The sequence below is a fragment of the Talpa europaea genome (assembly GCF_964194135.1).
Source record: "Talpa europaea genome assembly, chromosome: 15".
In the NCBI taxonomy this organism is placed as follows: Eukaryota; Metazoa; Chordata; class Mammalia; order Eulipotyphla; family Talpidae; genus Talpa; species Talpa europaea.
Window position 1 is genome coordinate 5,493,148 of NC_140083.1, and position 23,903 is coordinate 5,517,050.

Consider the following 23,903-nt stretch of genomic DNA (forward strand, 5'->3'; position numbering starts at 1 on the left):
GGTGCTGCATTCGACTTTGCACCCCCACACACACCCAGCTGCCGGCCCTCCCCCAGCTGCCCCACCCCCACGAGTGCTCCTTGGCGATTTCACTCATTATTGTCCCTGGCAGGAGGTGGTTTATGACCGGGGAGGGGCTCCAGGGCTGCCTCCAACCTCAAATAAACAGCTCGGCCAGGTGCACCCGTGTTGTGTGCCATGGTGTGCGGGCCCACTCCCCCGGCCAGCTCCCTGCCCTGGCCGCCATCCTCCCGTGCCCGCTGGCCAGGCTCCCTTGGGTGGGGACACCCCTTCTCTGGGCCTCCCAAGTCAGACCTGGGAGGTCATCGAAAGGTGGCAGCCAGGCAGGCCCACGTGCCCCACGGTGGGGTTCAGGGAGACCCCCATTTGCCCAGGGAGGGGTGAGGCCCAGAGAGGGCAGGGAGCTCTGCAAGGTTGGCCCCCAGCTCTGAGCTCCCCCCGACCCCTGCAGCAGGCCAGGCCAAGCTGCTGGTGGGTGGGACAGTCTCGCCTTTGGGGTGTGTTCAGCCTTCCGAAGGGTCAGGGCGGAGTGGCCTGACCGCAGCGATGGCCTTCGGGTGCGTTCAGGTTTTGGGGGCCGGCTCTGTTGGGGAGGGTCCCGGAGGAGGGTGCTGAGCAGCTCTAGCCCAAGAGGGAGGGCAATGCCCAGAATAGGCAGGCAGCGGGTGGGGATCCCCCTGGAACCGGGGACCCCGACTGGCCTGGGAAGCCTCGTCCCTGAAGAGACGCGGCCCGTCCGTGCGTGCCCACCGGCCCGGGGCTCAGAGGGGTAAATAATTGAAGGGTAGGTCACACGAACCCGCTCGTCACAGGATGCCTTCCCGGGTCCGGTTACGCCCCAGATGGCGTTCTGACATCCCTGGCTGGTGAATAATTAAGCTGCCGCCTCCTTCCCGCCCCCTTCTGCCGCTTCCTTCCCTGCCCGCTGAGCAGTGGGCAGCAGAGCACCGCCCCAGCGCTCCTGCCCTGCCAGCTCCGCCAGCCTCCTGCCCGCACCGGGTGCTCCCCGCTCATGGCCCCCGAGATGGACCAGTTCTACAGGTCCACCATGGCCATCTACAAGGTGAGCGCCAGCCAGACCCGGCGGGGCTCCACTCCCAGGGCACGCAGGTCGGGCCTGCTGCCGAAGACAGGGTGGACACGGCTGCGGCGTGTTCTGGGAGGGAGGCCTGGAGCCTGCTGGGTTGAGCTGGGGCGAGGGTTGGGATCTATGAGGACAGTCAGCACCCAACCCGAGGCCCTCAGGGCCGTCTGCCTCAGGCTGGGAGCCCCCAACTGCCAAACTCTGGGCAAGGCAGGGCAAGCAGGGGGCCTGCAGTTGGGGGCAAAGGCCCGTGGAGCCACCTGGCCCCGGAGTGGGGGTTCTCTATCCCTGAGTCTCACTTTCCCTCTGCTCTGTCATCTCCGGGCCTTCCCTCACACTTCCTGCTCCGCAAGAGGGGGCGGCTGCTCTCTCCATGGACATCTGTTCCGTACCTGTGGTGTGTGGGATCCCTTCGCACACCCTGCCTACGGGGGCGGGGGGAATAGTCACCCCATTTGATAGATGAGAAAAGCAAGGCCAGAGAGGCTAAAAATCTGTGCCAGGTCACAAGGGAAGAAGGGAGAGGGGTCGCCGGGATTGGCAGCAAGACCCAAGTCTAAGTCCCAGCCCAGGGGTCTCCACGGTGCAGCTGGCCGTGGCCTCGTTCCGGGGGCTCCTGAGAGGGCAAGGTCTGCCCTGGACACTGAGGCGACTGTCTAGCCCAGTGTCCAGCCCGGCAAGGCCTGTTCTCAGGACAGGGCTGGGCCACGGCCAGATGGGGGCTGCGCCAGGCAGGCAGGCTTCCCCCAGAGAAGTCACTTCCAGGTGACTGTCTGGGAGCGAGGTCCCGCCAGGACAGGTGTGTGAACAGGAACTGGCCCAGGGGACCCTGGCTGGAACGGGAGCCCAAGATAAGGCCTCTGAGGCCTCTGCAGCCAAGAGCCCGATGTGGGGAGACCCCAAGTTTCTAGATGGACTTCCCTGGAGTTGGAAGCCACTTACCGGGGCTGGGGTGCCCTGCTCCTGAGGCCTGGTCCTCCTTCCTCTCCCAACCTCGCCGCTCTGTCCCATGTTCCTTGGGCTCCAGAGCATCATGGAGCAGTTTAACCCCGCGCTGGAGAACCTGATCTACTTGGGGAACAACTACCTCCGGGCCTTCCATGGTGAGTGCCTGGCTTCAGGCGCCAGCCCCTTAGTACCACGCCCCCTTCCACCTGACCCTAACACACAGACCTGCCCCCCACCCATATTGTCTGCACCCCACACCAGACACTCCACCCATCCTCACCCCTACACACTCCTAGCCACCACCATCACCCTCACACCCCTGCAGCCGAGACCCCCTCACACACCCACAGCTTCCTGTGCCCTCTTCTGCAGGGGCCCCTGGAGCTCCCAGGGTACACTGCCCTGCCCCGTGGGTTCTGCACACCCCAACAACACGTAGGTCGTGCCAGTGGGTGCTGCTGGGAACCCGCCGCCAGGCCTACCTCTGCACCCAGCCTGCCACTGTGCCCGAGCGTTCTCACCCCTCCAGGCCCATCCACACACCCACAACCAGACCTTACCACCCACTCGCTGCCCGTGAAACACCTGCCCTCCCCCCACTTCCTAGCAATCCCTCCACCGGCATCAAGCAAAAGAGGGAGCAGGCCCTGTGACGGACAGGCCAGAGGCATACCCAACCCCGCCCTGCCCTTGGGGACTTGAGCTTCAAAACCCTTCTCCTCTCTGAGCCTCCACCCCATGCCCCTCCCCCTACACCCCCCGCACTCTGGCCCACACCTTCCTGATGCCTGTGCCCTCACCCCAAGACATGCTTGCCCCATCTGGTTCAGGGCCAGGCCCTGGGCCCCCACGGAGCACCCCCATTTGCCCCCTCTCTCCTGGTCACCGCCGCTTCTCCACACACCACCCAGGGCCTCCTCCCTCTCCCTCCACCTCCGCCAGGGGTGCCCTACAGTGACCCTCACATTGTTTGAGGGAAGGAGGATCCCAGAGGCGGGGGGCTGGTGGAGAAGGCCGCGGGATTGGACCACCCCTTCTTGCCATGCAGCTCTGTCCCAGGCGGCCGAGGTGTACTTCACCGCCATCCAGAAGATCGGGGAGCAGGCCCTGCAGACCTCCACCTCGCAGATTCTGGGTGAGGCGCTGCCTGTCCTCTACACCCCCCTCACCTCGCGCCTGAGGGCCACTCCTCCCAGCCCACCCCACCCTACACCCCTCTAGATCCCAGGCCTGGTTCCCTGCTGTCCCTGTTGTGGCCTGGGGCCTGTCTGGCCCACTATCCTGGAACCCCAGAAGGGTTCGCACTCCTGGGAAATGCCTTCCACAGGACTTGCCACCCAAGGCCATAGCCCAGACTCTCACTGGGGAGCCCAGCCACTCCCCACCACTCCCTGCGGGATTGATCCAGGGCGAGGACCATGGACCAGCAGGGGCTGCAGGACTTTGGTCCTGAAATCTGGCCCCAGGCAGGCCTAGTTTCTGTGGAAGGACATTGGGTGGGGCAGGCATCCCCTGAGGCTGCTCTTCTCTGGGCCTCCAGGTGAGATCCTGCTGCAGATGTCGGACACCCAGAGGCACTTGAACTCTGACCTGGAGTTGGTGGTGAGTGTCTGACCCCCTGGCCTGGTGGTGTCACTAGCGAGATCAGGTGTCACTGCATTCCAGGGATAAGGGCCCAAACCTTCCCAGGGTAGATTCCAGGCCCTCAGGGCGACAGCCACGGGTGCTCATTTACCTGCTGCTTCTGTCCAGGCCCCTACCCTGGGATTTCTGTCTCCATTCACAGAGGAGGAAACTGAGTCTCAGCAGCCAGTCACTAGCCTGACAGCAGAGTGAGTGGAGGATATAGGAAGGAGGACCCCTCCTCTGCTGCCTCCCCAACCTCACTGTCTGCTCTCTGAGGAGCAGCCACTGGTGCTCACGAGTGAACCCCTCCACGCCCCAGCTCCATCGTAGACAAGTTACTTCACCTCTCTGGGCCTCAGTTTACCTGTCTGTCAAATGGAGACAATCCCAAGGAGAGCTTTGTAGGATTCTTGTGAGAATTAAGGTACTGGATAAGTATAAGCCGTTTTCCTGGGTTCCCTCAGCACCCCCATGCAGCTTGACTGAGCACCCACCCACGCCAAGACTATGGTCTCTGCACTCCGCACCTCCCCTGCTGAGATCACGCGTGCCACAAGGGCCGGCCGGGCCTTCTCTCTGTAGCTCCAGGGCCTGAAATGGGGCCTGGCACTGAGCAGGGCTTCCCTGATTGTGGCCAGAAAGAAAGAGCTTGAAAAAGATGGGGGGCTTGCCCCAGGAAGGAGAGGAGAAGAGAGGGGCTCCAGGGGCGCCATGGTTGTTCTCGTGCCTGAGTACGCACGGAAGTGTCTGGAGAAGGGAGCCCAGCAGAGCGGGGAGTGATGGGTGCTGATGCTGAGGGCCTGGGGAGGTTTAGGAGGAAATTTCAACTCCCTGAGATAGTTGGTGGCTCTCAAGCGTGGTGGGGGGAGCCCCAAGCAGTCAGGAAAACTTTCCGCTTTGGCTTCCATGTTGAACTGGGGAACAGTTTTACCAACAACCAAAGTGCCTTCAACTCCCTGTGGTAAAATGCTCGTCCCGACCCACTCCCAGTGTGTGTGTGTGTGTGTGTGTGTTGGGGGGGCTTGGCGCTAAGCTGCACCTCTGGGGCGGGCGGGGGCAGGGAGATAGGGACCGGCAGCCTGTGGCTTTGTGTTTGGGGGCTCTTGGTGCCCCTTGGCCACCGGGCTGGGCAAGGAGGACTCTCACCCAGGCCCCCTGTAAGGAGAGCTGCCCTCGCTGGGCTGGTGTCTTGGCTGTGACAAGGGGGCTGGGCCCTGGGCCAGAGCCCTACCAGGCTGAGCATGCCCCAGGCCGCTGCCCCCTGAGCTGCACTCCTTCCGCGGCTACTTCCCGCCGCATGCCAAGCACTGCGTAGGCACGGGGGTGCACCAGACAAGATCCCTGCCCTCCCTATGAGGGGTGCTGGATAAAATGCAAGCTAAACCAGCAAGGGTCCTTGCTGGTGAGGGGTCAGATGCAGACTGTGCCCTGGAGACAGAGTGGGGAAGGGCTGCCATTTTCAACATGCTCAGGGACAGCAGCCCTTGAGAAGAGGCCTGAAGGAGCCAAGGGAGTGAGCCAGGAAGACTCTCCGGGAAGAGCATGTGGGCAGAGGGATCAGCCTATGCGGAGGCATGAGGAGCACAGAGAGACTGGAGCTTACACCGCCAGGGCGGAGGTGGAGGAACCCCAGAACCACTATCAGGGCGCAGCGGTGCGGTCTTGTGGGACGAACCATTTCTCTGAGAGTGTTGAGCAAAGGAATTACAGGGCTGACAGGTTTGATCTTAAACAATAACCAGTCTTTACTGTCAATGAAAACAGCCTGAAAGCCTCAAATGTGCATTCCGGGGGCTGCCAAGCTCTTCACCTCAGTGGCTCTTGACCCGGGTGGTTTGACACACTTGAACCTTACCAGCCTCCCCAGAGGCCCTTCCATGTGCCCCAAACAGGATCACAGCCCCTCCTGCCCCGCAACAGTGGCCACTGGTCCTACTTTCTTGTATTCCTTCCCAAACGTCCACAGAGACATTAGAGTCAGATCTTGCTCTTTTTATTTTTTATTTAAAGATTTATTTATTTATTTATACAAGATCCGGGGTATAGGCCAGATGCATGGGATGGTGAGAGGATTCACCAGAGACAGAGTGGGGAACAGAACAGACTGACAAAATACACTGCTGAGGGGAGCAGCGGGCGCGACAGGAGAGGTCTGCCGCATCATGTGGGACCCTCGCCGGCCGGCTGGGATCGAACTGGTGCTGCAGAGGCTGAGGACAGCTTCACAGCATGTCGCTCAACCTCCTGCGCCACCAGGGGAGGCCCAATCTTGCTCTTTTTGAAAATAAGTATCTTTCTGTCTCTTAATCTACTGATTCCCACCCACCCCCACTATCCCCATCCTTTCCTTTTTTTCACAACTTGTCTATCGAAGGTTCTGGGGCCTTTGACGGGTTGACTTTCCCATCGCCTGCAAGGTGCTGATGGCACCTCCTGATGCAGCTCAGCCTGGACCTCCGTCCTCCAGATCCAGAGGTGTGACCCCTCGGGCAAGGATAGAGGGGGTGGGCGCTTCCACGGGGAGGCTGTGAGATGCTAACAGCAGCAGGGCTTGTTCAGGGCGCACTCCTAATTGTGGGTCACAAAACGCTGCCAGTCTGATGCTCTCACTTATCTGCTGGGATATTTCTATAAGGAGATGCTCCCGCATCCCCTTCTCCTGGGTCGTTGCCGGCCGCATCTGGGCCAAGGCTGCACACTTCCTTCACTTTGATAAGTCAAGTGCTTTGGTAAGATAAACACTTGTAAGATCCTGACTTTGCTCACTGTCATTCTCTGAAGGCAATCAATTAGCTTTCTTTTTTTTTTATTATCACCATTTTGTAGTGCTTAGCATCATCATGTCATAGACAGAAACATAGTTGATGTGTCTCCATCCTTGGCAATTGTCCTTATTGAAGTTGAAAATGTCCCCTCTTGGCCAGTAGAAGCCTCTTCCACGCGCCTCTGCGCCCTTCCAGCTCCACTCTCACAGTGCTCCTCGGCTCTCTGACAAATGACAAATGTCTGACAAATGTCTCAGCCTCATCTGCAATTTTGTTGCTCTCAACACAGAATCAAACATCTCTCCACCAAGCCCTGCTTTTCATTTTCAGTGGAAAGTGACATTTGAAGAGCATCCCCAGGCACTAGGAGTGTTCGTTGCCACTGGGTTGATCATTGTTTCCAGGTCTTTCTAGGGGCCAGAGCTGTAGATACATGTATACACATGAATACATAGATGCAAAACACACATGTGTACACTAAATATCATATGTGTACATGGCTATATTTGTATTTACTGATAAAATTCTTCACATGTTCACACTGATTCGTCCATCAAGTTTTTATAAACCTCTTTGATTCACTAAATCTCCTCTGTTCTACACCAGGAATCTTGTTTCTCAGGAATGAAAAGAATGAAAGAATGACAGAGAATGAAAGAATGACAACAGCCCGTGTGACCCATTGGCTTTATCTTGCAATTCATCCCCAGCAGCCATTACCAGGCTGGTTCTATAAGCATCGCTTGTATGAATTAGTTTTTATCAAGAGGTTTACATAATAAAAACCCTGCTCTGAAGGGTTGCTTTCGATGAGTTTTGACAATTGTTCACACTCAGCCCCATCCTAAATAGGATTTAGAAGATTTCCATCAGTCTAGAAAGTTCCTTTGTGTCCCTTTCATGTCAATCCTGGCCCCAGAGACAACCACTTCTGGTTTCTATCTCTAGGGATTAATTTGGCCTGTCTTAGGAGCTCATGTGAACAGCACCATGTAGTGTGTGTGCCTTGTGTCCCACCTCCTCGCTCAGCATCTGCCTATAAGACTAGGCCATGTCGTCACATGTTGCTGCTCTGTCTGTCTGATGCTTGGAGCGCCACTGTGTGAACACACCACAGTGTGTTCCCCCGTTTTTCTATGGATGGTCATTTGGGTTGTTTCCAGTTTGGGCTTTATGAGCATGGACATTCTAACACAACAAATCTTTTGTGGCTGTGTTTTCATTTCTCTTGGGTAAAGACCTAGGAATAGAATTATGGGTCGTAGGGCTGACATATTCAGCTTTCTAAGAAACTGCCAAGAGCACTCCAAAGTTCTCATATTCTTCACTCCCACAGCCATGTATGAAAGCTGCTGTTTACTCTACACCCTTGCCAACATTCGACGCTATCAGTCTTGTTTATTTTAACCATTCTAGTGGAAACGGGATGGTACCTCATGGTGTTTTTATTTTGCACATTCTGATGACTAACGACTATAATGAGTTTATTGGATATGTTTATATCTTCTTTCGTGACATGATTATCTCTTGCCTATCTTTTATTGAGTTTTGCTTATCGTTGACCTATAGAAAATATTTATATAGTAAAGATAGGAATCCTTCATCATAAGTATGGATCATGAATGTTTTTACCAAGCTTTAACTTATCTGTTTTTCTTTTTATGAGTGTCTAAGATGAGCAGAAATTTTAGATTTTTTATGAAAACCAATATGACAATGCTTTTGTGCTTGTATCTTATCCAAGAAATCTTTTTTTATCCCCATGACAAAGATGATGTCCTAAGTTTTCTTTTTTCTTTTTTTTTTTTTTAAAGATTTATTTATTTATTTATATAAGAACCAGGGTACAGGCCACATGCACGGGAGGGTGAAAGGATTCACCAGAGACACAGCAGGGAACAGAACAGGCAGACTGACAAAGTACACTGCTGAGGGGAGCAGCGGGTGTGACAGGAGAGGTCTGCCTCGCTGGCCAGGCGGGATCGAACCAGCGCTGCAGAGGCTGCAGACAGCTTCACAGTGCGTCACTCAACCGCCTGTGCCACCAGGGGAGGCCCTGATGTCCTAAGTTTTCTTATAGAAATTCTATGTTCTAAACTTTACTTTTATTCTATGATCTTTCTCAAATTCATTTTATATACGAGAGGTGCAAGTATTCAGTTGTTCAGCATAAAAAAGACTTTTCTTTACCCATTGAATTAACCTGGTGTCTTGGTCAAAAATTGAGTTGCCACATATGTGTGGGTCTGCTTCTAGATTCTCTGCTTAGTTCTGTTGATGATTTGTTCATCCTTATCCACATACCACGTTGTATTAAGTACTATAGCTTCATAGTAAGTCTAAGAATTTTGTTCTTCTTTTTAAAAATTATTTTGCCCATATAAGATGCTTAGCAATTCAAAATAGATTACAGAATCAGCTTGTGCTTTTCTTCAAGGAAAAAACACTGGACTTTTGATAGGGATTGTACTAATCCCTAAATCAATGGTCATCTTTTTTTTTTTTTTTAAAGATTATTTATTTATACAAGCACTGGGTACAGTCAGAAGCGCGGGAGGGTGAGAGAATTCACCAGAGCCAGAGGGGGGAGCAGAGCAGGCAGAAGGACCGAAGTACACTGCTGAGGGGAGCAGCGGGCGGCAGGAGAGGTCTGCGCGCCATGTGGGACCCTCCTCCTGTGTCCGGGGAGCAGTCGGGGATCGAACCGGTGCTGCAGAGGCTTCGGGCAGCTTCGCAACCCAGCGCTCAATCGCTGCGCCACCGGGGAGGCCCTTAATAGTCATCTTAACAATGATGAATCTTCTGATCCATGAACATGGAATATTTTTCCATTATTTCACTAAGAAATGTTTTCACATTTTCAGTGTAAGTTTTATACATCTTTTCATAGAATTATTCCTGTGTTTGATGTTTTTTGAAGCTCTTGTAGTTGGCATTTTTAATTTCATGTTCCAATTATTCATTGCTTGACTTATAGCCAAACAAGTAGGAGCACCCTGGCTACTGTACTAAGAATAAATGATAAAGAGTGGAGGGAAAAGCAGAAGTAGGAAGACCAGTCAGCAGGCTGTGGAGATAATCCAGGGAAGGGAGGATGTGGCTTGAGAAATGGTGGCAGCTGTAGTTGTGTTGAGGAGAGATCAGATTGAAGCGAGAGCCAACAGGATTGTCTGATGGATTGGATGTCAGTCGCTAGAAGGAAAAGCAAAGTCCAAATAATTCCAAGGTCCTATCCTGACAACTAGAAAAGTAGAGTTGCCATTAGCTGAGGTGGAAAAAATTAAGTGTGGTGCAGCTGGGTGGAAGGGAGGCGTCAGGGGCTCAATTTTAGACATGGCCAGCTTGAGACCTTGTTAGAAAACCAGCCAGAGGGCCAGTGTGGCCTGGTCAGTTGTATGTGTGAGACTGGAGCTTGGGGGAGAAGGCTGCACTAGGGCCTAGATCCGGGGACCACCAGCACGTGGACTGGATAAGTTCACTAAGTGTGGATGCAAAGTGAGAAAGGGAGAGGTCTGGCGGGGACGCTGGGAGCTGAGGGAAGGTGTTTCAGTAGGATGGGGTATAATCACCCTTGTCTAGAATGATGACAGGGGAGCCGGGTGAGACCTGAGAATTGGCCATGGGATTTGACCTTGGTGGTTTTAACAAAAACATGCTTGTTACTAGGGAGCAGCACTCACCCCACTGGAGAGGGCGCAAGGGCACATGGGAGGAAAGGCGCCGGGTGAGCCCACAGGGACAGTTTGCTCAAGGTGGTTTTTCCATACACATGGTAGAAGTTTCTTGGGGGTTACTGGAGTAACTGTACCCAGAGTTTACAGGCATGTTGTCAGCCGTGGGGGGGGAGGGGCCTGCTCTCAGCCTCCAGGAGGAGCCTGTAGGACCCGCTAATGAGGTGTGTGCCCAGGGGAGGGGAGTGGGAGAGGTGGTCTCCCTTCTGGCCTTCTGGGACTCCCTCTGACTGCCTTGGGGTTGGCAACTTCCTGGTTTCGGAAACCACCTGCTGAGCACAGACAGTGCTCCAGTTCCCAGCTGTAAGAGCTCAAAGTTCGCGGCAAGGATCAGCCTCTTCCTCGATCTACTTCTCAGAAGCTTGACAAAGGCGTTCCATTAGCCCAGGCAGGGCGCCGAGGCTCTAGCTGATGGGGCACCCGGGGTACGTGTCCTTACCTCGTCGGGGATCTCAGCCAACCGAGCATGGCAGTGAGAGGAATGACAGTCCAGCTTTCCTGCTCCCGCATGTTTCTACTGCGTGTCCCAGTTCATGCACCTCAGGAAGCCGGCGCGATGACGAATGACATGGAGGGTGGCTTGTTCCGACTCCGGGTTTCCTCGGCAAGGGAGTGGGCCAGGGTCAACAGATTAGGGGGATAGCAGAGTCCTCCACTTGTCTGCTGCCAAAGAGCCCTTGGGGCTGCATTTCCCGAACATGTCAATAGAGCTCTGGCCCCCAGAACGCCCTGAGGAGGGCCTCCCCGACTCCCGTGGTTCTCAGCTGGCAGGTGGTGGCGGCAGGTGTCCCCTCCGCCCATCCACCTTGGCGACAGCCCACTCCGTCCCGCAGGTCTCGCCTGCCTGCTCCGCGGTGATTACGGCAGTACCGCGCGCCCATGCCACGTGCGGCTTTAATATTTTCAGCGGCCCTGGGTGTAGCTCACGTGTGTCTCTCCAGGTTCAATTCACCATCTCTGTTAGTGCCGTGGTTACAAAGTTGCCTGGGTTTTGAGGGTTCCCCCAACCCCGATCTCCCATGATCCCTGGTGTTTATATTGGGCGATTTTGCAGGATGTGAGGATGTTCAGGGACACACTTTATGTCTGAGCAGAAGTCCTGGCCCACCTCTTCAGGGGGCGCAGGCAAGGGCGAGGCGAGGGAGGCGCTGGGGGCCCTCACTGTGGGGTCTCCCCGCTGCAGGTGGGAAGGCTCACTGCCTTACTTCCAGGGTCCAGCAGGAAGGGGCCCCCCATCAGGCAAAAATGAGGACTCAGGGCTCACATCATCGTCGTCTCCCCGCGCACACATGCCCACTGGCAGCCGCAGCTTGGGGGGAGGCCATAGCCAGTCCCGAGAGACCACACTTAGCAGTTACTAAGGTTTCAAAAACAAATGTAGGGGGTAAAGTTAAAACTCAGAGTGTTTATAATTTGCTGGGTTTTCCCTGCATACCTGGAGGAGATGAGCAGCGCTCCTTTCCCGGGCATTGCCCTACCCCAGACCTAGCGCACCCCAGGCACAGTGTGAGGCATGCGGGGGGCTGTGCCAGTGGCCACCAAGGGCTGTGGAATCAAACTTATCAGATTTATGGATCTGGATGCCAGAGACCATCTGGCCAAGCCCTTCCCGTTGCAGATGGGGACACGGGAGCCAGAGAGGGCAGCAAGTTGTCAAAAGTCACAGAGTAAACCAAGGGCAGGACATACCTCTTCTGAGTCTGAGCTCTACCCCTGCCCCCAACTTCACCCCCAACTAAAGTCTCAACAGTTCTGAACACTTACCCTGTGCCAGGCCCAGCCCACAGAGCCAGGAGACGGGTTATAACCAGAGGCCTGGTAGGAAATTCTGTCCTATGGCTACAGGAACCAATTAATGTGTTGGACTGGGCATTGCAGGGGATGCCAGGGCCTGGGAATAATGAGGCCGCCCTGATCAGCCCTGCCCTGCACTCCACCAGGTGCAGACATTCCATGAAGACCTGCTGCAGCACATGGAGAAGAACACCAAGCTGGACATGCAGTTCATCAAAGTGAGTCAGGCTGCCCCACCTCGGCCCCAGCCCATCACAGGCAGCACTGCTTCTCCCCACCTGCCCCACAGGCACACTGAGGCCACTGGGCATTGGCTGGCCCTAGGGGATGCACATCCCCATTGAGCCTCTCCGGCCCCATCCAGCACTCTGCCCCACGATCTCGGTGTTTGAGCTTTGTTGGCAACGTTTTTTCCTCCTCTCCCTGCCCCACCCAAGGACAGCCGCCAGCACTACGAGATTGAGTACCGCCAGCGAGCCGCCAACCTGGACAAGTGCATGTCGGAGCTGTGGCACATGGAGCGCAAAAGGGACAAGAATGCACGGGAGATGAAGGTGCAAGGGCTAGTGGGATGCAGCCTGGGGGGTGGTGCCCTCTGAGCTCCCCCACCTAGCACCAGCCAACTCTGGAGTATGGCTCACCCCATCCTTTGTGGTGAGCATAGCTGGAAGGGTCAGGCGGCTCCCCGTGGGGCAGGAGTCACTGGCTCATAAGGACCCCCACAGCACTGCTACTAGCCCTGCCGCTTCCTGACCCTCCCCAGGTTCCCCAGGCCTCCCTCTCTCCTCCTCCATGAGAAAACCCAAGGCCATCCTTAGCAAAGAGAAAATCCATCAGCAGCCCCGACATCCTCTATCTCCCTCCTGCCCCTGGCTAAGGTCATTTCTTCCTCCCAGGCTCAGCGCCCCATCCCTGGCTTCTACATCCAAGACCCAATCCCACAGATGAACTGTCTTTTCTGATTCATCTTCTGGCTCCTTTGATAAGCTCTTATCTCTCCTCTGCAGAATGTGCTCTCCTGAGTGGGAAATTATTAACCAACTCATTCACATTTTCATTAAGCCAACCTCCCTAGGCCCCACATCTGTGCAAAGTGCTGGGGAAAAAGGGATGGCTCAGCACCAGCCTGCCTGGGAGAAATTGCCCAGGCCAGGGGGATGCAGAGGCCAGGCTCACGAGAGGGCAGACTCAGGAACCAGGATGGGCTGAGTGCTCAAGGGAGGCTTCCAGGAGGAGGCAGCTGAGTCAGAAGGGACAGGGACACTTGGGACAGCTGGCATTCATGGGGGCTGTGATGAAGCACCTACCTACTGCCTCCAGCCAGAACCCCCTGTCCCCACAGGAGAGCGTGAACCGGCTGCATGCCCAGATGCAGGCCTTCGTGTCGGAGAGTCAGCGCACAGCTGAACTGGAAGAGAAGCGGCGATATCGCTTCTTGGCTGAGAAGCACCTAGTGCTGTCCAACGCCTTCTTGCAGTTTTTTGGCCGGGTGAGCTGGGGCTGCAGGACTGTGAATGGGCGCTTCCAGGGGTGAACTGGGAGCAGGGAGTGTGCAAGAATTTCCTGCCCATCTTCCCTTTCCCTTCTTTCCTCCCTTTCCATAGATGTCTGTCTATTTGCTCTCTCCATCTGTTTCTCTGTTGACTCATTCCTGTGTTCATTTATATCACTGGATAGTCATTCATTTATTCATTTATGATTTTGTTTATTCTCATGTTCATTCATTAGCTCATGCATTTGTTTACATATGAGCCGTTTATTTTTTCATTCCTTCGGGCATACATTCACCATTCACAAATTCATCAATTTGTAGGTTTATTCAATTATTGTCTATTAATTTATCTTTTTTTGGTTAAAGATTTATTTATTTATTTATACAAGCACTGGGTACAGTCAGAAGCATGAGCGGGTGAGAGAATTCACCAGAGCTAGAGCAGGGAGCAGAGCAGGCAGACTGATGAAGTACACTGCTGAGGGGAACAGCGGGCAGCAGGAGAGGTCTGTGCCCCATGTGGGACCCTTGCCCGGCGGCCAGGGAACGACCTGGAGCTGCAGAGGCTGCAGGCAGCTTTGCAACCCAGCACTCAACCACTGCGCCACCTGGGAGGCCCTATTAATTTATCTTATTTAAATCTTCTATGCTTTCATTATATCTGGCATACTAGTCAGATTCTTTCATTTCTCATTTGGATTCCTAATGGATTTTGCTTTCTGTATTTAGCTGCCATGTTGTTTAGTGCTTTGGAGTTTGTGACAATGACATCTTCTTTATAAATATTTCTATGTATCTACTAAATGTTCCTCATAATTTAGTCTGAAACTTTCAAAATCAATTTTGCTGGAGATTAATATTGCTCATCCTAACTTCTCCTCCCTTATTTCTTGGTTTTATCTGTTTTCTGTTATTAGCATCAGCTCAATTGGTTTTGACCAATCTGACAATGTATGTCTTCTAACAGAAGAATTTATCTTATTTCTATTTCCCCCATTTAACACAGTAACTGATATGCCTATTTTATTCCTTCTAGAAAACATGGGTTCACTGTATTTCCTTTGTCATTTCTTCTTTCCCCCCATTCTTATTCTAGTCAGTTTCCACCTCTGTAGTTTGGAAAGTTCTACCGTTCTTTTCCTCCTTACTAATGTTTTCCTCACATTGTTTATATCTTGTTTATATCTTGTTTATATCTTTAAAAATATATATTGACACCCCACACACTACTTAGTCTATTGATCCCACCACCGCCACCCTATAAAATGAGATCTTGAGAAGGATTTCCTGCCCTTCCAAATACTTTATGATCAGTACTTTAGAAAATGTTTACTGCTCCCCTCAGCCGCTCCAAGCCCCACTTCTTGGTTTTGCCGAGATAACTTCAGGACTTAGTTCCAGATTCTCACTGGTCATTTCTTTGCAGCCTGGCCCTTCTATTTCAAGAGACTTTGCTTGGATTACATATATTACCTTGCTCGGTGCACTAACAGCATCCACTAGCATTTCACCACATGCGTGATCAGATACACTGCTCACCACTGTCCTCACTCTCCTCCACCTCCTACTGGCCTGAGGTCTCTCCTTTGATTAAATTGTGGTGGTTAGAGAACACTCCTGAGTATTTTCTGCAGACACACTGAGTGCTTGTACATCATAGAAGTCTTCTTTTATCCTGACTATTGAGTGCCAGGTTGACTGGTTGCAGAACTCCATACATACGGGTATCTTCTCCCCGCCTCTGAGATGACATACCTTCTCCCAGTGCCCTTTGTTGTAGATGCTGAGCCTGATGCTGGTCTGTCTTCTCCCTTTCAGTAACTGGATCTTGGACGCTTGAGGCTTTTGTGTCCTTAGGGCTCAAAACTTGCCCAGACACTACTGAGATGAGTGCCTGTTGGTGCTCCTTCATTCTGTAGGCTCAAGTCAGTCTCAGCCCGAGCAGCTATTACCTCCTCCATTTCTTTAATTATTACCTCTTTGCCATCTTTCTTTTTCTCTTCTTTAAAATGTTTTCTCCTTGTGAATATTCTTGTTTTTCTTTTCTTTTTTTTAATTGAGGTAACATTGATTTATGACACCGCCTCTGATTCAGAGGCCGAGGGCCCACTCCCCAGACGGATGTCCCTCTGCCACACCACCGCCATGAGCCCCACGCTTCTCCCCCAGGCTCGGAGTTGGTTCCTCCTCACACCCTCCTCTCCCAGTGATCCTCCCGAGGAATTTTTTTTCAGCAGTTTTACTGAGATATAGTGAGCGTAGCATGCACTTTGCATGTTACAGAAATTAGCTCTTTCTTAGGGGTGAATTGCAAATATTTTCCTTAGTTCCTCACTTATCTTTGAAGTTGCTTTTAGTAGGTTTTGCCATGTTAAGAAAATGTATCCTTATTTCATCAAATTTATCGGTCTTTTATAGTTTTTTTAAAAATCATATTTGGAAGGGCCTGTCAGCTACACAAATACTTTTAAAATTCTCCCGTGGTCTCCTCTGTGTTTTTCAAACTCTGCAGTGTTTTTCCCCAAACACTAACTGAACTACCTGGGGGCAGGGCTGAGGGCAGACAGTTAACTTAAGTTCTGTCCAGGCCTGGACTCCCTGTATCCCGAGCATCCTGGTAGGTGCTCCCTGTTAAATGTTCTCAAATTGGACAAATCCCCCTCTTAATTATGGCATGTAGACTGTAATGGACTCGCTTTGCTTACTGTCACTGAAAAAAAGTGCACAGGCTTTTAAAATGTATCCTGTTTTGCTAGTTAATTTTGCAAGGAAATAGAGCATGTGTCCAGCTAGGGACCAGCTGGCCTAGTTGCTACTGTGACATGGGACCCTGAGTCTTTCTATCTTGCTGCCTGAGAGCACTCTGAGGTTTGTAGCAGGGAGAAATCATGAAAAGGCCCAGGAAGCTTCCTCACACCGCGTCAGCACAGACCATCCCCTCATTACTGGGTGTGAGGCCTTGAGTTAGTCACTAACTGCTCTGACCCTCAGCTAATATATGGCACTTACCTCCCAGGGCTAATGCACTTGTCCATAAAGGTATCGATTACGGTATCATTATCTTAACATAGAGCCTGGCACAGAATAAATGTTTTTCCTAAGGGGACAGTCTTGAGCTAGACCTTGGAGGAGGGGATATTTGAAAAGAAAGTGGAGAGAACTTTATAACTGGAGAGCACAGTATTTTGATTATACCTGAGAAATCATTTATAGAGTTGTGATAACAGACAGGTCGATGCCATGAGATAGAGTTCCCAAGTAAAGGGAGCATGGGTTCCCAAGTAAAGGGAGAAACTAGAGTTCCCAAGTAAAGGGAGCATGCTGTGCGAGCAGTGTCATGCCACTTGGGAAGTAGCTGGGGGTGGGCGAGAGGCAGAGAGCAAAGGGAAAGTGACCCAGAGCCTTTATTATGTTTTTCACGCGGTCAAAGCCTGATAAGCAAGTTTAGAGTTTAGGGTTGGAGAGTTTGAGTAGTTTCAGTGGACTCTAGGCTGTAGACTACTAGCCTCTAGTTGTCTGAGAGCTGGCCCTGGGGCGACTTAGGGCAGAATTACTGTGTAAGTTAAATAAAGGAAGTGGCGAGGGATATGAGTTTTGAGTTAGTTGGTATGCATGCAGAAGGAATACTCACAGGCAAGTTGTTTACTACCCCTGGGATAGTCAGCCCTGGGAGGCGCAGTCTCTCCAGGATTAGTAAAGTCCCAGAATTAAAAAAAAAAAAAGGCAATTAATCCACACAGCCAGTCTAACATCTAAAGTTTCTCCCATCACAAAATGATGTGGACTATATGATCAGGGCTGAGCTTCCTGTCCTTGACAGTATTCAAGTATGTTGGATGCCCATGTGTGGTGGATACCGGAAATAGGATTCTATGTAGATGACTGCGATGGACTAGAAAACTCTATTTGAAAGGCCCCTTTTAGAAAACTACGCAAACTGGCTTAAATGGAAAAAAAGTATTTATTACTTTAGTTACTGGGAAGTGGGAAGGTTTCAGGTATAGCTGGATCCAGGAGCACACAAGATGTCTTCAGCGATTTGCCACACCCTGTTCATTAGTTTTAGCACCTTATGTTGGCTTCGCTCTACCTATTCTTTAGCAAATCACCTATTATTTAGCAAACCCCCTGAAGTGACAGGACGTACTGGTTTCCAGTGTAGTTCAGGGTAAGTACTGAGATTGGGTTCTTCAGTACCAGCTTTTGGGTGAGTGCCATCCTGGAGGCCATCACTATAGCCAGGAGAATGGGCAACTTGAGTTTCCCCCTTCCTTTTATAGCCGGGCAGTGGGCAGCCCATCCAAAGCACATGCACTGAGAGAGAAGGCGGGGGAAGGTCCTCCAGGAAAACTGAGGTGCTTTTGAGCAAAGAGGAGGCGGGATGGACGACACAGGTCATCCTCACCTTGCAGGGTTGTCGTCCCCAGGTCTAGGTGCCACCTGTGAGTTGGGGGCCACTCAGACCTGACGGCCGCCCGTGTCCCCGCCCAGGCCCGGGGGATGCTCCAGAACCGCGTGGTGCTGTGGAAGGAGCAGTCAGAGGCCAGCCGCGCGCCGTCCCGCGCCCACTCCCCGGGCCTGCTGGGGCCCGTGCTGGGGCCGCCCTACGCCTCGGGCCGCCTGACGCCCACCCGCCTGGACATGGTGAGGCCCTGGGCACTCCCACTGCCGCTCGTGCCCCCGCCGCCATTCGCGCCCCCGCCGCCCCCGGCGCTCTCCGCGGGGCCCTGGGGGCTGAGGCCCGCCGCCTGGAGCCTCCTCCCGCCCAGGGCGCCCCTCTACGTCGCGCCCCTCAGCCCGCCCTTCCGCCCCGGCGCGGCCTCGGCGCCCCCGTGGTGGCTCGGCCGGCGCCCCGTGAACCCCTACGCCGACGTCTGGGACTGGGGGTGGGGGCTGGACTAGGGCGCCGCATCCCCGCCCCTCCCCGCCCCACCCTCCCCGTCTCCCCTCGCAGCCCCAGCCTCTGGGAGACTTCGGCTCCCCCCGCAGCCGGCACGGCTCCGGCTCCTACGGGCCCCCCGAACCCCCCGAGGCGAGGTCCGCGAAACAGGTGGAGCCCGAGCGCCGGCCCCTGCCCCGGACGCCGTCGACGTGTGAGTGCGCGCGCCCCGGGCCGCCCCGGGAGGACGGGGGTGCGGGCGGGGGCCCCAGCCGGGGAGAGGCCCCGGGGTGGCGGGCGGGAGGGCCGGCGCCCCCGCGCGCCCCCGCCCGCGCGCCCCCGCCCACGCGCGCCCCCGCCCCGCGCGCCCCCGCCCGCGCGCCCCCGCCCACGCGCGCCCCCGCCCGCCCGCAGCCTCGCTCTACGCCGGCGGCGCGCCGCGCTCCCGCTCCAACTCCTTCGGCGAGCGCCCGGGCGGCGGCGGGGCGCCCCCGAGAGTCCGCGCCCTCGTCTCGCACTCGGAGGGCGCCAACCCCACGCTGCTGCGCTTCTCGGCCGGGGACGTGGTGGAGGTGCTGGTGCGCCAGGCGCAGAACGGCTGGCTCTACGGCAGGCTGCAGGGCTCGGCCACGTGAGTGCGCCCGGGGCGCGGGAGGCGCGAGGAGCCTGGGCCGGGCCAGTTCTGGCGCCGCAGCCGCAGGGGAGACGGGGACGTGCCTTGGGGTACTAAGCCTGGGGTGAGCCGGCGAAGAAAACCCCTGCTCGAGGGGAGTGGGCGCCTGCGGGGGCCGGGCGGTGCCCCACAGGGCGTTTCGGGCAGGAGCTGGTCTGCGGGCGAGGCCGGGCCCCGGGGCGAAGGACGAGAGGACAGGCCCAGGGTGAGGGCGGAAGGCGTGGCCGGAGGCGGTGGGGGGCCGAGAGAAGGGGCGCGTGAAGGGCCAGGGGCGTGTGGCTAATGGGGGGCAGCTTTGGGCAAGCGCCTGCCCTGCAGAAGCCTGTCGGAGGGCAGCAGGGGCCACACCCCCGCCTGGTGTGTCGTGGACTTCGGGGACCTGATCATAAGCCTGTCTTCGCTTATGTTCCCAATTTGTCCCCCTGGCCTTAGTTTGAAAACCCTGCGTAGGGTCAAGGTCAAGCCCAGACCGTGCGGTGGGTGCCCTGGGCCTGGACCCTGGCGTCAGCCTCACCTGGGGCTTGTTGAGATCTTAAAGGTGTGGCGATCCTTCGCAGGTGTTCTGCCAGAATCAGGTGGATTCGAAGGGCCTGGGTGCCTCTCCCCACAACCCTGGCTGCTCGGAGTGTTAGGGGGAAGTGATGTCCTGAGTTAATCCCATACAGGCTTTGTGGACTCCACCCCCACTCCAGACTAAAACCATCAGGACATTGGGGAAGACAAATCCCATCACCACCAAGGGGAGGGTGGCTGGGACCGGAGGGTGGAGTTGGGCAGCCAGGTTGGATATAAAAAACCAAACACGTGGGCCTAGGGCTCTCTCTGGCTCGCGATCACTCGCCTCCCGGCTTCACCGCTCCTGGCTGGCGGCCAGCTCTCAGAGCGCCATTTTGGGGTTCCAGATCGGCGGATCGGGTAGGACTCATTTAAAACTTTGTCTCCCGCTTTTCTCCCAGAGCTGTATATTTCCTCATTTCCCCTTCCCTTGTAAATAAACCTTTTATTAACCTTTCACGTGTGCCTGCAGTAGAGCATTGATAAGTCCTTTTAAGCGCGCGGGTGAGGACCCACAGTCAGGCACCCCGTTTTGTATCGGGGTTGCTCTACAACAGTTGGTGCAGTAGTGAATCTCCAGGCAGGCAGAGACGCCAAGAGAGGGGTGCAGGGGTCACCCAGACAGAGGCTGGGGAGGAGCAGCTGGGCTGAGGGGCCAGAGCACTGGATTGGAGTCAGGCCCCACAGCTTGGTGCCTCTTCTTCTGGGCCCCGACGACTGGCCACACCCCCTCCCCTGGCCTGCACGGGCTGTCTCCCTGCCAGGCTGGCAGCTCTGGGAAGGGATTGCACTGGTTTTGTGGCTCTCCTGTGTGGGTGCTCAGTGAGTCGGGAAAGGAGCCTCATCTCGTTTCTGGACACACTGCTTCCCTCCTCCCGGGGCGCCCCCAGGCCCTGCTGGACATGAGGCCGGGCAGGTGGCCTTAAATGCCTCCTTCTTGAGTCCTCCACAAAGCCCTTCCAGCCCAGGCTGCCCGCACACAGGCGTCCCAGTAATTGCTTCTCTTAGAAGAGGGATTTTTTAAAAAAATTTATTTAAGCATATAAGAGCTGGGGTACAGGCCAGAGGTGTGGGGGTGGGGTGAGAGGATTCACCAGAGACAGAGCTGGGAACAGAACAGGCAGACTGACCCAAGTACACTGCTGAGGGGAGCAGCGGGTGAGACAGGAGAGGTCTGCTGCGCCGTGTGGGTTGCTCCCTGGCTGGGAATTGAACTCGTGCCGCAGTGGCTGCGGATACTTCATAGGCTGCTTCTCAACCCTTGTGCCACCAGGGAGGCCCAGAAGAGGGATTTTGAGCCCTGTCTTGGGGCCTTGTGCTTACGGGATCCCCTGCTTCTGTCCCACAGGAGCGGCTGGTTTCCTGAGGCCTATGTGAAGCCTTTGGAGGAGCTGCCCATGAGCCCCTTGAACCCTGTGGGCTCCGTGAACCCCATGAGCCCTATGAATGAGCTGCCTTCCAGGTACCTGGGCGGTGAGAGGTGGGTGGCGTGGGGACGGCCCCACCCACCAGAGGTGGTGTCTGTGAGTTGCCACAGCCCCAGGAGAGAGGGCACCCCTCTCTCTGCATTCAGGGCCATTGTGTCCATCCTCTGCCTCCTGTCAGTTCTGCCTTCAGGCCAATAACATCCTGCCCCAGCTGTGGGGGGAAGGCCGTCAGATGCTGGGGGGGAGAGGGGCCCAGCAGGTGGCGTCGGGGCCACAGGGCCCGGCCCCTGAGCCAGTCCCTTTCTCTGATTCAGGTCCTACCCACTGCGGGGCAGCCACAGCCTCAATGACCTCCTGGACCAGCCGGGCAACTCCACGGTGCCCCCGCCCCCAGACCTCTGGGACGGCCAGCCCCGCTCCCGGACCCCGAGCCGGGTCCCGAGCCGCACCCCCAGCCCTGCACCCCCAGCCTTGCCTAGCAGCCGCAGAGGCAGCTTGGGCAGCGTGGGGGTGGCCAGTGACGCCAAGGTGGGCCTCCCTAGCCTGTTCCTCACCTGGGGACCCCCGTGGGCAGGGAGCCCGAGCAGGCAAGGCCCTGCCCCGTGCCGGCGTCTGGCAGGGGCCCTCGCCCCGGGCTCCATCGGCCCACCCGTGCAGGGAGGGCAGGCGGGCTTCTGCGTCGCGGGTGGAGGGCAGCTCCTCTGAGGATGGGAGCCCCGTGTCCTGCTGGAAGCGCGATGGGTGTTCCCCCTGCTCTTCCCGGGGCGCTAGACTAAGAGCCTGGCCCAGAGCCTGGGCGGGGCTGACCAGGGCAGGACGAGGTGGGTGCGGGGAGGGCACCTGCCCAGGGGTCGCCCTGGTCTGGTCCAGGGGGTGGTGGCCAGCCCGAGCGCCCTGGCCCAGAGGCCCCTCAAGTCTGAAAGGCACAGGACCGTGGGCTCTGGACGCCGGGCCTCATTTCCCAGAAGCTGCTCTGCGGGGGCCTCTGCTGAGATCCTGCCGTCCAGAGCGGGGCGAGCAGGGGAGGGGGGCGGGGCTGGCTCGCCCCTTCCCCACCAAAACCAGCCTCTCCCCCCACTGCAGAAACTTCCGTCCTGGGAGCAGCAGCCCCCAGAGCTCTTCCCGCGGTGAGTCCCCGGCACCAGGCTCAGTGGGGGGCTGGGGGGCGGGGAGGGTGTGGCCCAGGGCCCTGCCCTGCTGGCCGCCAGGGCCCCTCACCCAGCCCTCCCTCCACAGGGGCACGAATCCCTTTGCCACCGTGAAGCTGCGTCCCACCGTCACCAACGACCGCTCCGCGCCCCTCATCCGCTGAGGGGCCTCCATCCGGCCCTGAGGCCCCCCCACACCGCCTGGGGTGCCCAGAGCTGGCCTGGCGGTGGCGGCAGCACCAGTAGCAGCAGCAGCAGCAGATCCACGAAGCCAAAGCTGGGGCTCTGAGACCAGGGGGCCGCCCTTCCACAGCACAGCCCCCCTCCCCTCCCCTGCCTGAGCAGCACCCTGGACACCCTCCTGGGGTCTGGGACCTTCCAAATAAAGGCAGGACTGGGGGAAGAGCCCTCCAGGAGCCCCAGGACTCTCCCTGGGGGGGCCTGTCTCTGTTTCCCCCAACCACTTTCCTCCTCTGCCCCAGTAGGAAGGAGCCCCCACCCCACCTCCCCCACCCTCCAGTCTCCCGTGTAACTTTTGTAAACAGAAATAAAGCCAGCAGCCGACAGCGGGGCCAGTGGGGTGTGATTTGGGGGATGGCGGGCGGGGGTGGGTCACAATCCAGGAGGTCCTGAATGTCACTGGCAGTTTTGGGGGGCGGAGGGGCTCTGGCTCCCAGTCCCTCAAGTCCCTCCTTGGAAGCCAGTCCTAGGTCTGCCCGAGGCCGCATCACCCATCCCCAGTCTTGTTTCTGCCCGTGGGTTCCCCAGAGGAGGGAGGGGTGACGGGGGCTCAGATTGGGGGCTCAGGTTGGGGGCCTCTGACTGGCCTGAACACAGCGCCCTTTGTTCAGACCCCGCCACCCTCCTCCCAGCTCGCTGGATGAGGCTTATCCAGGGAAAAGCCAAGAGGCCCCTCCTGGCATGTGGCCTGGTTGGGGGGGCGGAGGCGGGGCTGGCAAGGAGCTGAGCTAACTAGGACTCTCCAGGGCAGCCTAGCACCCCCAGGACAGGGCTGTGTCCTCCACCTGAAGCTCTCCAGTCTCCCCAGGTGGGCCTGGGACAGGGAACCCCACATTGGTCCCCAGCCTGGCCCTCCCCTCCCAAGCAAGAGCCTCTTAGAGGGGTTTTGGCGGGGAGACACTAAGTCCCAGGCCCGGGGGGTGTGCCGTGGCCCCTGCTGGGTCCGGAGGCCCCTGGAGCTGGGCTGAATGGGCGTCCTGCTGCCTCAGAGATGCCAGGCTGCGCAGGCCAGTGTGGGCCCAGGTGCGAGTGAGGGACACGGGCAGAAGCCAGCACCTGGGGTGGGGGGAGTCCCAGAGACTTCAGGGCCCTTGGCATTGCCCAGTGGGCTTCGGGAGGGAGAGAGACTCCTGCCCCAGCCATGGGTGCTTCATCTTGCCTCTGAGCCCCACTCCACGCCAGGTCTGGGGGGCACATGGGCTGAGCTCCAAGCATGCAAGGGACCGCAGAGCCGTCTTCTGCTTGGGGAATGGGGGCGCTGCTAGGGGTGTGGAGGCAGAGGTCTCTCTCCCAGCACAACCCTCCCCCCCACCCCAGAGTCCCCGCTGGCCCAGGGCAGCCAGGTGGGCGCCCAGGCCGGCACCGCAGACCAGAGGCCCCTGCGGGCCTCGAGACCAGGCTACGGTGACGCCCCTGGCTTTTCCCCTAAAACCAGTGGTTACTCCCGACCCTGGGGAGTGAGGACGTGACCGCAGGCCAGGGAGGAAAGCAAGCCCCACCCCTGCGCAGCTGGGGCCCGT

General features: G+C 56.5%; 1 protein-coding gene across 2 annotated transcripts; it reads left to right on the forward strand.

Moving 5' to 3' along the window:
- Positions 1 to 1,033: 1,033 nt before the first annotated feature.
- BAIAP2L2 (BAR/IMD domain containing adaptor protein 2 like 2) lies at positions 1,034 to 22,307 on the forward strand (the record flags this gene model as incomplete). Of its 2 annotated transcripts, none has more annotated exons than XM_084256408.1 (14): positions 1,034 to 1,084; positions 2,133 to 2,208; positions 3,102 to 3,188; positions 3,594 to 3,655; positions 12,116 to 12,187; positions 12,407 to 12,523; positions 13,312 to 13,458; positions 17,953 to 18,105; positions 18,416 to 18,554; positions 18,755 to 18,971; positions 20,917 to 21,030; positions 21,310 to 21,523; positions 22,079 to 22,122; positions 22,232 to 22,307. In XM_084256408.1, 14 exons carry the CDS (start codon positions 1,034 to 1,036, stop codon positions 22,305 to 22,307), a joined length of 1,569 nt encoding a protein of 522 aa, XP_084112534.1. The 2 variants fall into 2 exon arrangements, with proteins under 2 accessions (XP_084112534.1, XP_084112535.1); XM_084256409.1 differs by having other exon boundaries at positions 18,422 to 18,554.
- Between the last annotated feature and the right edge of the window lie 1,596 nt (positions 22,308 to 23,903).